General features: G+C 36.2%; 1 protein-coding gene across 1 annotated transcript in view; it reads right to left on the bottom strand.

Moving 5' to 3' along the window:
• Window positions 1-12,747, bottom strand: part of igsf9b (immunoglobulin superfamily, member 9b) — a 37,546-nt gene that overhangs the window by 22,825 nt on the left and 1,974 nt on the right. The window contains exons 2-3 of the mRNA XM_053504723.1: window positions 4,960-5,049; window positions 2,266-2,472 (exon numbers count right to left, since the gene is read on the bottom strand). Coding sequence (XP_053360698.1) covers window positions 2,266-2,472; window positions 4,960-5,020 — 268 coding nt within the window. The 5' untranslated portion in view covers window positions 5,021-5,049. The remainder of the gene's footprint in view (window positions 1-2,265; window positions 2,473-4,959; window positions 5,050-12,747) is intronic.

Raw genomic sequence — 12,747 nt, 5'->3', positions numbered from 1 at the left:
ATCTCAAAGATTTGAAGTGGCAACTAAGGTATTGACTTCTTAACATATTTTTGAGCTTTTAAAGGCAAAGGACTAAGAAAAGAGAAAATGGTCCGTTATAGGACCCTGGCAAACCTGACTTGAGAGAATGAAACTCTTCCCGCCCCTGACAGGGGGCCTTTGCCTTCATTTCCTTTGTGCCGGGGGGCATTTGATCTATCTCCGCTTAGGATAACAATGCCTGACAGTGCAGCAGTGCTAGAAATAGGAGAAGCTAACATGATTTTACCCATTAAAATCTTATAGTTTCTATATATTACTGCAGAGGTATATTGAGGCAAAGGTGCACAATTATCAGACCTTCACCAGTCTCCATACAGTATATACCAGTCTGTTTAACTATTAAACAAAAAGTCGCCGACTTCCAATTACTAGTATAAAAACAAACAAAAAAGGCACATGTTTCTGACCGTTTCTGAGGAATGCAATTATCCCTTTGGCTAGTCTTATCAGGAACAACATGGAATAAATGTATTATTGGGGTCCTCCTGTAAGCAACATATTCTAACTTGTATTCGATAGTTGTTTAAATAAAGTTTATTGGAGTTGTGTAGCCACACTTTTGTTCCTCAACAACAACATTAGAATAATAGGGACAGTACAAACAGGATGCATGCCATATTGACGCTGGATATACTATATAAATAATGTACATGTTTTTAATTTTGAATATCAATGCTAAGATATTTGTAGTCAAATCACTCTTTACTTTGTGTCGTAGACAGCGGAAATCAAAAATAAATTAAAGTGAAGGCTCAATGCTCACACATATGTCAAATGATAAAATACTAAAATAACTTTTAGCCACAAAATATGAAGGTTTATTATTAAAATAGTCTGTATTAAAAATAGATGGCAATCTATTTGTAATAGCACATTACAATAACCGGTTAACCTCCCATTTTTATTAGGGTAATATTTCATTTTTGTAATTAGGTGCCTGCCATGTTTGTCTGCAAATTATCTTCTATCCAGGAAATATGTCATTGCCTTTTTGCAGACTGAAATTTGTAATATCGCTTTAAATGTGTCAAAAATAAGAAATCTTAGAACTTGATTGTCCTCATTCTGCTTCCAGTAGGGCACACACTGCTTCTTTTTAATTCAATTCAGAAGTAGTATTGATATTTGGACACTTGCACGATAACCATATTGTGCATTATTCTCTTGCTCATTATTTAGGTGTTGCTGACAGATCTGAATTGATGTTGCATCAGTTGCTCTCCCTGAAGGGGTTGTATGAGTAATAGAACAGAGCATGGGTGCAGGTCAGGCAGAGCCCCATCTGTGCCATGGCCCACTGGGGAAACAGGGAAATTATAATTTTCTCTCTGATCAAAATCTGCCCACATGAAATAAAACCCCATCAAAGTAAGCAGCATTAACCAAGGCTTAGAAGAGGATTTTGCTGACGCAGACGCAGTGGATTGGGTTAATATCAGTGATTATCATTTCTAGATTATGGAGTCTATTATCTCCTGTGCTTTATGTTTTCACCTTGCATCATAAAAGAAATCCTTGTCTTAGTGGGTCAGACATTCAGGATCAGAATACTCACCCAGACAGCAGTAGTCCAATATGTCCCCCAACCAGCTAACTACATGATCCTTAATCCAGACCCCTCTGTAAACCCACCTCCCCCACAGGCTGCACACAGCCCACCCCTCCTGCACTGCATCCATAAAAGCTCCCCCTTTCCCTTCTAGTGGCATCTCTCCCACACACGCAGACACACTCAGTGTAATTACAGGCTCCTTGTTATTTGGGCTGGATCACCTATTTGATGATATTCTTTCTATGACTGAATGCTTAGACACATACACTCTAATCAACCCCCCCCCCCCCCCCCCCCCACACACACACACATAAACACGCACCCATGCAAACACTATCATCAAGAAAAAGAGTTTGAAAGCAATTCTCTTGCCAAGAAAGGTCTCTGGATTAAACCATTCAAAGGGCCTTTTAAGTTAAATCAGAATGTGCTCTTCTCTTAAATTATCTTGGGAACTTTATATTGTCTACAAGCCCTTCACTAAACAAACAGTACTCTACATGAGAGAGTGGATCGCTCATCAGCACACTTATACTATTTATCCAGCTTATAATAAAAATAAATCAAACACCTTTGTGCAAGTAACTGATTAAGTCATTAACTCACCATAATGACTTAATCAGTGATGAGGGCCTAAAAGATTACTGGACACAAATGAAGCAGTAACTCACCTTTATAATTTGGATGGACACGTGGCATGTAGTCTCCAAATTTAATGAGAATGGGTACGTTGTAGCCCAGCCGCACCCACTCTACCACGTGCAGAGGTAATGGATTGGGAGACATGACCCCATCCGATGAAGAGGTGAGGGTGCAGCCCAGTTCTACATTCCCCCCTACTCTTCCTTTCACCACTGTTTCAGCATTCAGTGAGTGATCTGGTACAAGACACACACGCACATACATACACAGCGTAAGCAATGTGCACATACTGAATCATATTTTAGTTGTGTGTAAAGTTGTTTAATGCCTTTGGCATGTCTTTGCACCATGTATCTGGGACAAATACTTTTTAAGATGATAACACAAGGGTCCAATAATCATGCACACTTTGCACTACATATTTAAATTTTCATATTTTTTAATTTATATTTTCACATTTTCATATTTTTATATTTTCATATTTTTATCTATGGACCACTGCACAAATCACTTTAAATAAGTCACTTTACGAAGTCACTTTTTTATGCATATTTGCAAACCCCATTTCAAACTTTTAAATTTCTGTTTGGACAAATTTCTATTTTCTTTTCTATATTTCTATATCTGTTATATTGATATTTTGTTCTCATTTCACTATGTTCATCTTATGTTCTAACGTATTTCTTTGATTACAGTATATTTTTTTGCACAGCATATTTTACTAGTTAATTTTATTCTTAACATATTTCTTTTATTCATATTTATTTTCTTATTTATAAGCTTTTATTGTTTAAGGTCACTGGCAGTTGTGTAAGCATTTCACTTCATATCGTACTGTGTATGACTGTGTATGTGACAAATAAAATTTGAATTTGAATTTATGTTTACTTATTCCTCTTAAATAACATCCAAAATAACCTGAATCAACCTGTAAAGCAGTTACATTTGTGCCATGATCACACAAGTTTAGTAGAAATCTTATTTTAAAGCCATGTTTTTCATATCGAAACAATATGTAACAGTAACAATATGTAAAAAAAAAAAAATAATAATAAAAACTTTGAAACCTTTGTTATGAGAATTTTTTTTTGTGATTCACTGATTTCTATTTCAGTAATCATATAAAGAATACTGGGTTCTTACAGTCTGGGTCACTTATCAATAGATATCATCTATTCCTAATTATTTTTTTTTATTTAAACTTCAATTAGATTTTTAACTTGACTTTCCTAAGATACATTTTTCCATGTTAGGTGAAACGAAGGAAAGTTAGTATACTCAAGTCACACATGCATATGCAAGTCAGACAGCAGATAGACAAATATGAAGGGGCCATGACAGCTGTTGGGTAATTTATGTTAATACATTGGCTCTCAGCCTGCATGTTCAAACATCCATACAAACCTAAAATGAACACTTCCCCTCAGTACCACAGCAATATGCAGTAAAATGCTGAAAGCCATGTTTAGTAACCGGGGGAGGTTTGTATACCTCCATGCTTCAAGTTGACAAACAGCAATTTCATTTTAGCCAGCTGTTAACTTGGTCATCTTTCCCTTCTTCTCTTTGTCTAGAACTGAGATTAGGACTAATCTCTTAAAGATGATGGTCTCTGATAAAGAAAGAAAGCAGCATGGGCCATCACACAGACCCTCCTCAGACTGCTGTAAACACAAGGCCTGTGACCCATCAACACCCCCTCCCCTGGAACAGACAATAAAACCATGCCTTGACTAAAGGGGGAGAGCCTATCTAAACCCCAGACTGATCAAAATCCGGATTTGCTGAACACATCTATTTTTTGGCCAGATTTGGATGTTAAATATATTCTTGCTCTGTCTCACATTTTCTATCCCCATTATGCTTTGGGACAATGCTGGTTGATCCCTAATAAAATATTTATGTCAAATTGGTTCAGCTGAATTCATTCAGACATCACAGGTTAAATGGTAAATGCTGATATCTAACCATGTTTGAAAATGAAAATTAGGAGAGCAATGAAGAAAAGAAAAAAGAAAATAAAAATTCTAAATGGAAACTACACTTGTGAAATGCCTCTATTATGTTTTACTTATTAATTTAATAAATAAATTTTCCTTAAAGATTATACTCCAAACAATAACATGAATAAAAAGTACAATCACTTCTATAAATATTTTGATGAATTTTTTTTACATGTTTTTCTTAGTAATTATGTCCCTTCTTTTTTTTTAACAAAAAGGAGCACACAAGCTGACATCAACTTCCAAAGCTTCTGATCCATTTAGCATTCAATCCATTGGAGTGTTGTCTCAACACATGCACAGAGTTTGAATTACCCATAAGGAAAATCTGACCTTTTATACAAAAATTTAAGCATGGTAAATACCTTCACATTTGCTTACATCTTAATAGGGTCCTTTTTTTTTAACTTTTGGAGTATTTTTAACTAAACACTTTAACGCTTAAAACATTTTGTTTATTTACACGCTTAAATGAAAAAGGATTTTTTATATGGTCAGGTTTTGGATCACAGTGTATGTTATGAAAAATAATACGGGCCAAATATAAAATAATAAATGTTACACCGGGTGAATGGTTAAAACTGGGAAATTAAATCTTAAAAAGCAATGAAAATGGCCTGCAATACTGAAGTATAGTAGAGCAATAAAAAGTATCTGAGTAAAAAGTACAGCACATTATAACAAATACTGTAGGGGAAAGAAGAATTTCACACTACTTACTTGTTAGATACAGGTAAACAGCAAATATGACACAGAGAAGCCAGATTTTCTTCCGTCCCATTGCAAGCACTCACACACCATCACACATTTCTGTGAAACAGAAAAACACAAATTTAAAATCACTGCTTTCTTTGGGGAGACACCAGTAATCATAAATTAAAAGTAAATAAAAGGTCTTGAAATCTTATGTAAACTTCACATAACTCAACATTCATCTATACTGTGTGGGTGGACCATGTGATTCAAATTTTAAGAAAATACTAAAAACCTGATCAAATAAAAGCTTGTTAAGCACAAGGACATTTAGTTTAGACATTTAGTTATTTTTTTTCACCCGTCACCCATCTTCACTCAGACTCAGTAGGAAAGTCAGTAGAGAATTATGCAGCACATGCATTCTTTCTTTAATCCTAATATTACAGTAAACTGTCTGATCTGTGGTTTGGAACAGTAAAATTAGTGATTATTCTTTTTTCCTCTTAAATAAAAAAAAAAAACTTAAAGCACAGTATACACTATAAAAGATCTGGTAGCACATCAAAACTAACAGATCGAAGCGGCACATCAGAGTACTGCAGTTAAATCAAACAAATACATTTTTAAATACATCAGACCATCACACAAACAGACCAGACGCAGAATGATCCAGGCGGCTGTTGGTTGGATAGCAATTGATTAAGTGGCTAAATGGACATTAGAATTAAGAATATGAGTTAATGAAACATGATCAATGTGCACAGATGGTTCCAGACATTCTAAGCAACTTTAGACTGCATCTAAAATGCATAACAGGAATTAATTCTGTGCTGCCCAGCATTGAAGATAAATTGCATTCATAGCAGTTTGTGAATGAATAGAAGTAAACAACTTGGCAAATATCCACCTGGTGAGAAACCAAAGGTGTTTGAAACCTCCTTCACCTATGACACACAGACGAACACACACCTTATTGTAAAGCCACTAATAATAGCTTAATACTTTAAGATCAAACAACAAATTATTGTTTACAATGCTTTATTTTGGAGGTAAGAATTGTCACCTCGCAACTCCACGGTTTGGGGACAGAAATCTTCTTTTTGGTGTGTGTGTGTGCGCGCGGAGCTTAGATGATCTCTGTAGACTTTGTTTGACTCCTCTTAGGACTCTGGTCTCTTTCACAGTCCAAATAAATGCGTTGGCTAAATGGGGTTCCTGAGCTGTCAGTGGTGTATAAGTGGGTGTGTGAGTGCGTAAATGTGCCTGTGCCCTGCAATGGATTTGTTCCAAAATGGTATTTATAAATACAAACATTACAGCAATACATTGGAAACAAAAATGTTTATAATGTGTTATATGGGCCATTTCTATGGATTATTGGATTTCATTATTTTACTCTCTACAATTACAGCAACTTTGAGAACACCAATTAGCTTAATCTGCATGTTTTTAAACTGTGGGAGGAAACCAGAGTGCTCAGAGGAATTACACCAAGCATAGGGAAAAGAGGCAAACTCCTTGAACACAGAGGCAGGAATCGAACCTAGCTAGGAACCAAATCCGGACCCTGGAGGTGCAAGGCGACAATTTTAACATGAACTAGAAATGGTATGCGTACTCTGGTCATATTTTTACTGTGATTATTGAAGAGTGTGTTTAACTGTGAAGATCCACCAAGAAATGTGCCTGCACAAGTCTTCAGCAACCTTTTTTCTGAATCTGGGTTAAGAATCTGCATAAACAATATGAACACTGTCTACAGTGAGGCAGTGAACACACTTCACTCACATAACGCATATCATGGTAAATCAACACAATAATGTGTATTTTAGTTTTTTAGGAGAAATAAACTCACAGATGACAACATGGTAATATTGTTCATCAGTTCATTTCAGTACTGTATATTTTGGCGCATACTGTATTAGCATTGCCTGCACTCTAATGCAGGTAAAACCTGGTTTGATAATGAACTGATTATTATAGATGAGTCTCTTAGAGAATGAAAACAAAATCCCACAAGAATGTGCAGAGCACAGGGTTTTCACAACTGAAACTGAGAACCACTGTTCTAAGTAAATGGAGCAGTAGGGCTTCATGTCTCTGTGTGTTTCCTCAGCAGGCTGGTTGCAGAACAAGGGTGGCAAGTGATAGCTTTTTGGAAAGGGGTGTCTGCCATGAACACAGAAAGATACAGAGAAAACAAGGTTGAACTGAGTGAAACTCAGATTGTGGATTTGCTATAGTGCAACAGGATATACTATAGGCCACTAATGAGCATATATGGTCTTTGTTGACATTTTAGATTCCACTGGCCAAATAAATGTGCATGCTATATTATAGTATCAGTAGAGTCATGCACTAAAGCCTGAAAGGGTTTTCGTATATTTAACTTCTGTAATTTCACAACACTTACAGTGCATCCGGAAAGTATTCACAGTGCTTCACTTTTTCCTCATTTTGTTACGTTACAGCCTTATTCCAAAATAAATTAAATTAATTATTTTCCTTAAAATTCTACAAACAATAACCTATAATGACAATGTGAAAAAAATTTTGTCTTTGCGAAATTCATTAAAAATAAAAATCACATAAATACAAGTATTTACAGCATTTGCCATGACACTCAAAATTGAGAACACTGTTTCCACTGATCATTCTTGAGATGTTTCTATCTCTTGATTGGAGTTCACTTAAATTCAATTTGTAAATTAAATTGATTGGACATGATTTGAAAAGGCAGAGACTTGTGTATATAAGATCCCACAGTTCACAGTGGATGCCAGAGAACAAACCAAGCTAGGACATCCAAGGAAGATTTGTATGAGACAGGATTGTATAGAGGAACAAATCTGAATAACTTTTGCAGCATTGAGGGTCCATACTGAGCATAGTGACCGTAATCATCTGTAAATGGAAGATATTTGGAACAACTAGGACTCTTCCTAAAATAAGCCGCTCTGCCAAACTGCGTGGCCACTACCAACTCCACCGCCATCATCAAGTTTGCTGACGACACTGTCGTGGTGGGCCTGATCACCAACAATGATGAGTCGGCCTACCTAGAGGAGATTGTAAATCTGGAGAACTGGTGCCAGAGGAACAATCTCCTTCTGAACGTCAGCAAGACAAAGGAGCTGATAGTGGACTTTAGTACAAAGCAGGAGAGGAACTACCAGACCCCCATCATCAATGAGAACCCAGTGGAGAGAGTGAACAGCTTCCGATACCTCGATGTTCACATCACGCAGGACCTGTCATAGTCCTGTCACATCAACACAGTGGTAAAAAAGGCCCGGCAGCGTCTCTACCACCTCAGACGCTTGAGAGACTTTAGACTGCCCTCTAAGGTGCTCAGGAATTTCTACTCCTGTACCATAGAGAGCATCCTGACGGGAAACATTACGACCTGGTTTGGAAACAGCACCATGCAGGACAGACAAGCTCTACAGAGGGTGGTGCGATCAGCTGAGCGCATCATCCGCACCGAGCTCCCTGACCTGCACTTGATCTACAGCAAGCGGTGCTGGACCAAGGCCAGGAAGATTGTGAAGGACCTCAGCCATCCCAACAATGGACTGTTTTCTCTGTTGCGGTCTGGGAAGCGATTCCGCTCCCTGAAGGCCAACACAGAGAGACTGAGGAGGAGCTTTTTCCCGCAGGCGATAAGGTCTCTCAATCACATCACACCACACAGGAGTTAACGTCTTTTAAACATTGACACTGACTGGACAATCATGGACACATTCATGCAATACATATTTACATATCTGAAGCTATTGCACATGTCACTTTATACAATACATGTTTACCTGCCATTGCACATGACACTTTGCCACTCTGACACTTTAAGACATTTCAATGCCACTTTAAAACACTTTTAAAAAATTTATATATATATTTCCCCCCCATATTCCTATATTCTATTATTTTTACATGCCCTTATTTGTACAGTTGTTAATTTTACTAGTTACATTTATTTTCCTTTGTATTTTATGCTATTTCTTTTATTAATATTTATTCCTTATATATAGTTTTTTTTTTTTTTTCTTTTTAAGGTCACCGGCGGTCGTATAAGCATTTCACTGCATATCGTACTGTGTATGTGACAAATAAAATTTGAATTTGAACTGAGCAATTAGGGGAGAAGGGCCTTAATCAGACAGGGGACCAAGAATCTGATGGTTATTCTGAAAGAACTCCAGCATTGTAAACTCTATCTGGATGCACTGTATTTAAAGCTTTCAAATACATTTTCATTCAATGTCAAGAAACACACAAATGTATTATTATTTTCTTTATTAGGTATCTATGTCACCAGCAATATAAAACCAAGATGTATGATTTCACTCCAATGGTCACAACTCCCTAGAGAGTAAGGTTACAAAGTTCTCCCCACAAGCCATGATAAACACAAGCCATTAAATATCTATATTCAGTAGTCAGATGACACAGGTTGAAGTGTTTCTTAAGTTACACAAGGACCTAAAGGAACACTTATAGGCTGATGTAAAACAAATGATGCTGTACTAATCTCAGCCTAGTGGCCAAACATGGCATCCAGCTTTTCACAAATATTCTTTGGTTTGGTAGACTATCTACCCACTCCTGCAGCTCCACACAGTTTTATTGAGCTTATTGTATTTAATCCGGATGCTACCTGCATCAGAAACAGTGGAAGCCCTGAAAGTACTATTGTAAAATGCCAACCAATTCTAGATTACCTGTTGATGTCCCTACCCATACCACCTTGTAATCCTTAGCTTAACTTACTTGCTGTTATAGGTAACCTGTCAGATGACACAGACATTTACACTTTATTATTCTTAATCTTAGCACAGGAAAAGAAATTCAAAGAAATTCAAAGAGCAGAATCAGTCAGGAAAAGGTCAGAAGTTAGACAATATTCAAACAAAGTTACTTTGGTACATGACAAAGACATAAACCGGGAAGCAGAAATAAAGTTGCAACTATAAACACAATCAGTAGTATGCAGGTACAAGACAATAGGAATACACTTGATAATAAGCTGTAGTGAAGTGGTGGTGATTGTGTAATTGATGTCATGTAAAGTACCTTAAGAATGAAGGCAAACATGAATTTTTGATGCTTGTTGGGTGCTGCAGTCTTTAGCAGCCAAATGTGTAAGCTGCTCTATCATCCAAAAGCTTTAGTATGCTCTGCTCTATGTTCCCTCGTGTAGGATACAACTCAGTTTCTGGGATGATGTGATCTTATAAATCTTTGGGCCTTCCTGTGTTTCACAATTGCTTTTTTAAATTTTATATCAGGTGTTGTGGCGTGAGATTTAATAGCTCCATAAATGTGACTGACTTGGGTGCATTGCTCTGTGAAAGCTGTTATTAATATGTTTGTGGTGCATGACATGAATACAAACTGAGTATGAAATGCTCCTCTGCCTGTAGAGACCTGAAGAGGCAGTTTGTTGGATTAAAGAGTCATTTAACAATGAGGTTGGAATGTACTTGCATGTTAAGAATATTCTACTCATGCAGTGAATGAGTGCCAGAGTGTAAAATTAGAAATAAAGATGACTTATATGTCTTCATAATACCTTGATGACAATTGCGGACAGAAAACCCTTCCAAATAACTTACTGCCATAATAGTGGAATGTACATCCAGAAACCATATTAAAAGGTAAATACCAATGGTGTATTTTCATTGACTCCACACATACAGTACTGTACATACTAGTCACAATAGTACAAAGAATATGCACAAATCTGCATCAATTCATCTGGCTGTTATTTACTTGATATCAAGAGTAAAACAACATAATCCATATTAAAAATATAAAGTAAATAAACATAAATCAGTGTTTCAGTCAGTGTGTTCCTATGCAAATTACCACACATAACAGCTTACTCACTTAATGATAAAGTATTATAGCTTTAATAATACCACGAACAATGGACCAGGCAATCACTTCACTGCTCTAAACAATTGCAGAATTAAAAAATTCAGCCAATCAATCTTCACAACCCATGCTGATAAAAAGCCTTTATAACACAAGTAAGTACATCTTAAATATTTCATAAAACTGTACTGATGACTTTATGAAAGGCTTAAGTTTATTCCTCCTGTTGTGAGAACCACTTCATTCATTTGGGTTCAGCAAAAAGTTTTGAAACTTTCTTTTTTTTAATTATTTATCTGGAGTTGCTTGAATTCATGGATGTGGAGTCTGCAGAAATGGAGGGTCAGCTAGACGGTGCCTGCCATTTTACTAACAGCACAATCACTAGGTATTCAAATGAATGATTTGAATACCTAGTGAATGTGCTGTTGGTATAAAAAAATTTTTTTTAAAAGCTAATTATTATTAAAAGCCTATTATTATAGGTCCACCTAAACAGCCTTTACCCTTTAAGGCATAAACTTTGGCACATCCCACAGATGCTCAATTGGATTGGGATTTGGAGAATTTGAAGGCCAAATCAACACCTTGAACTTGTCATGTTCCTCACTCTATTCTTGAACCATTTTTGCAGTGTGTTAAAGCACATTACTCTGCCACACCCATAAGGATACCGTTTCCATGAAGGTGTGTGCTTGCTCAGCAGAAATGTTTAATTACAGTAGGTGATGTATGTCAAAGTAACATTCACATAAATGGCTGGATCTAAGATTTTCCAGCAGTGGTCCAGTTCTGATGCACACATGCCCATTGAAGGCTACTTTGGTGAGAGACCCAGGTCAGCATGGGCACCCTGCATGTTCTGGGGCTACGCAGCTCCGTATGCAACAAACTGAGAAGCATTGTGTTTTCTGACACCTTTTCAATCATAAATTCAGGGACAAAATATTCACTTGCTGCCCAATATATCCCACCTATTTTTCAGGATGTATTGTAATGCGATAATCAATTTTATTTAATTCACCTGTTAGTGGTCATAATTTTATGGCTGACTAGTTTATGACTTTAACACTAGTTTGTTGAAATCATGCTACTTTGGGAGACATTACTGCTTCTAAAAAAATTTGTTCTGAACTTTTAACTGGCATTGTTAAAAGATTTTTATAAGTGACATACTGTCACAGTGTTGCTTTCCCTAGGTTCAAGCTCTGAGATACCAAAAGGAAAATGCACCTAATTCTCTCTGAAGTCAACAAAGCCCATTTGGTCTAAACCTACCAAAAATAAGCTGGTGCCTTATATTTGCTTGAACAGATTAATGGGTTGTTAAAAGAACAGATGGCACCAAGAAGAATAAAGCCAGCTGTGAATTTAAGATCTAGGAGTCATTTTCAATATTCTGTAACTCAATATTAAATAAGTTTTAATTCAACATATTCAACATATTATGATTATTATATAACACAAAAATAATTTATATGGTGCTATTAAGTTACAAACTAATCTATTAAAGATACATTTAGTTTATTTAGTTTGCACAGACAGAACAATATTAAACTTTTGACTCATAAGTGGCAAATGAATTAGAGATTAGAGATCATCTGATTATTATTATGCTTATTAGCATAAATATTTTAGTATTATGCTGTGGGAGAAGTCTGTTTAAAACATTGCAGAATTGAAAAAGAGCTAAAGTTAACATTTACTGTGCACCTAAATTTTACTATTTAAATTGATATTTTACAAAATATTTGAAGTATACTTCTAAAGTTTAGATCATTCAAACTTAAAGTAATAGTATGTTCAGAAGGTTTTACTTCCACAGCCATCAAGCAGTAGTTGTGCAATAATGATGTAAGTGGTCTCATGCTTCCCTTAAACATTAACTCTCACCCATGTGTGATTTGTAAAACTGTTACTGAAACAAAGCTTGTA

Source organism: Clarias gariepinus, chromosome 9, assembly GCF_024256425.1.
Source record: "Clarias gariepinus isolate MV-2021 ecotype Netherlands chromosome 9, CGAR_prim_01v2, whole genome shotgun sequence".
Classification (NCBI taxonomy): Eukaryota; Metazoa; Chordata; class Actinopteri; order Siluriformes; family Clariidae; genus Clarias; species Clarias gariepinus.
The sequence above is the reverse complement of the archived record's forward strand: the minus strand, read 5'-3'. Positions and strand labels throughout refer to the sequence as shown.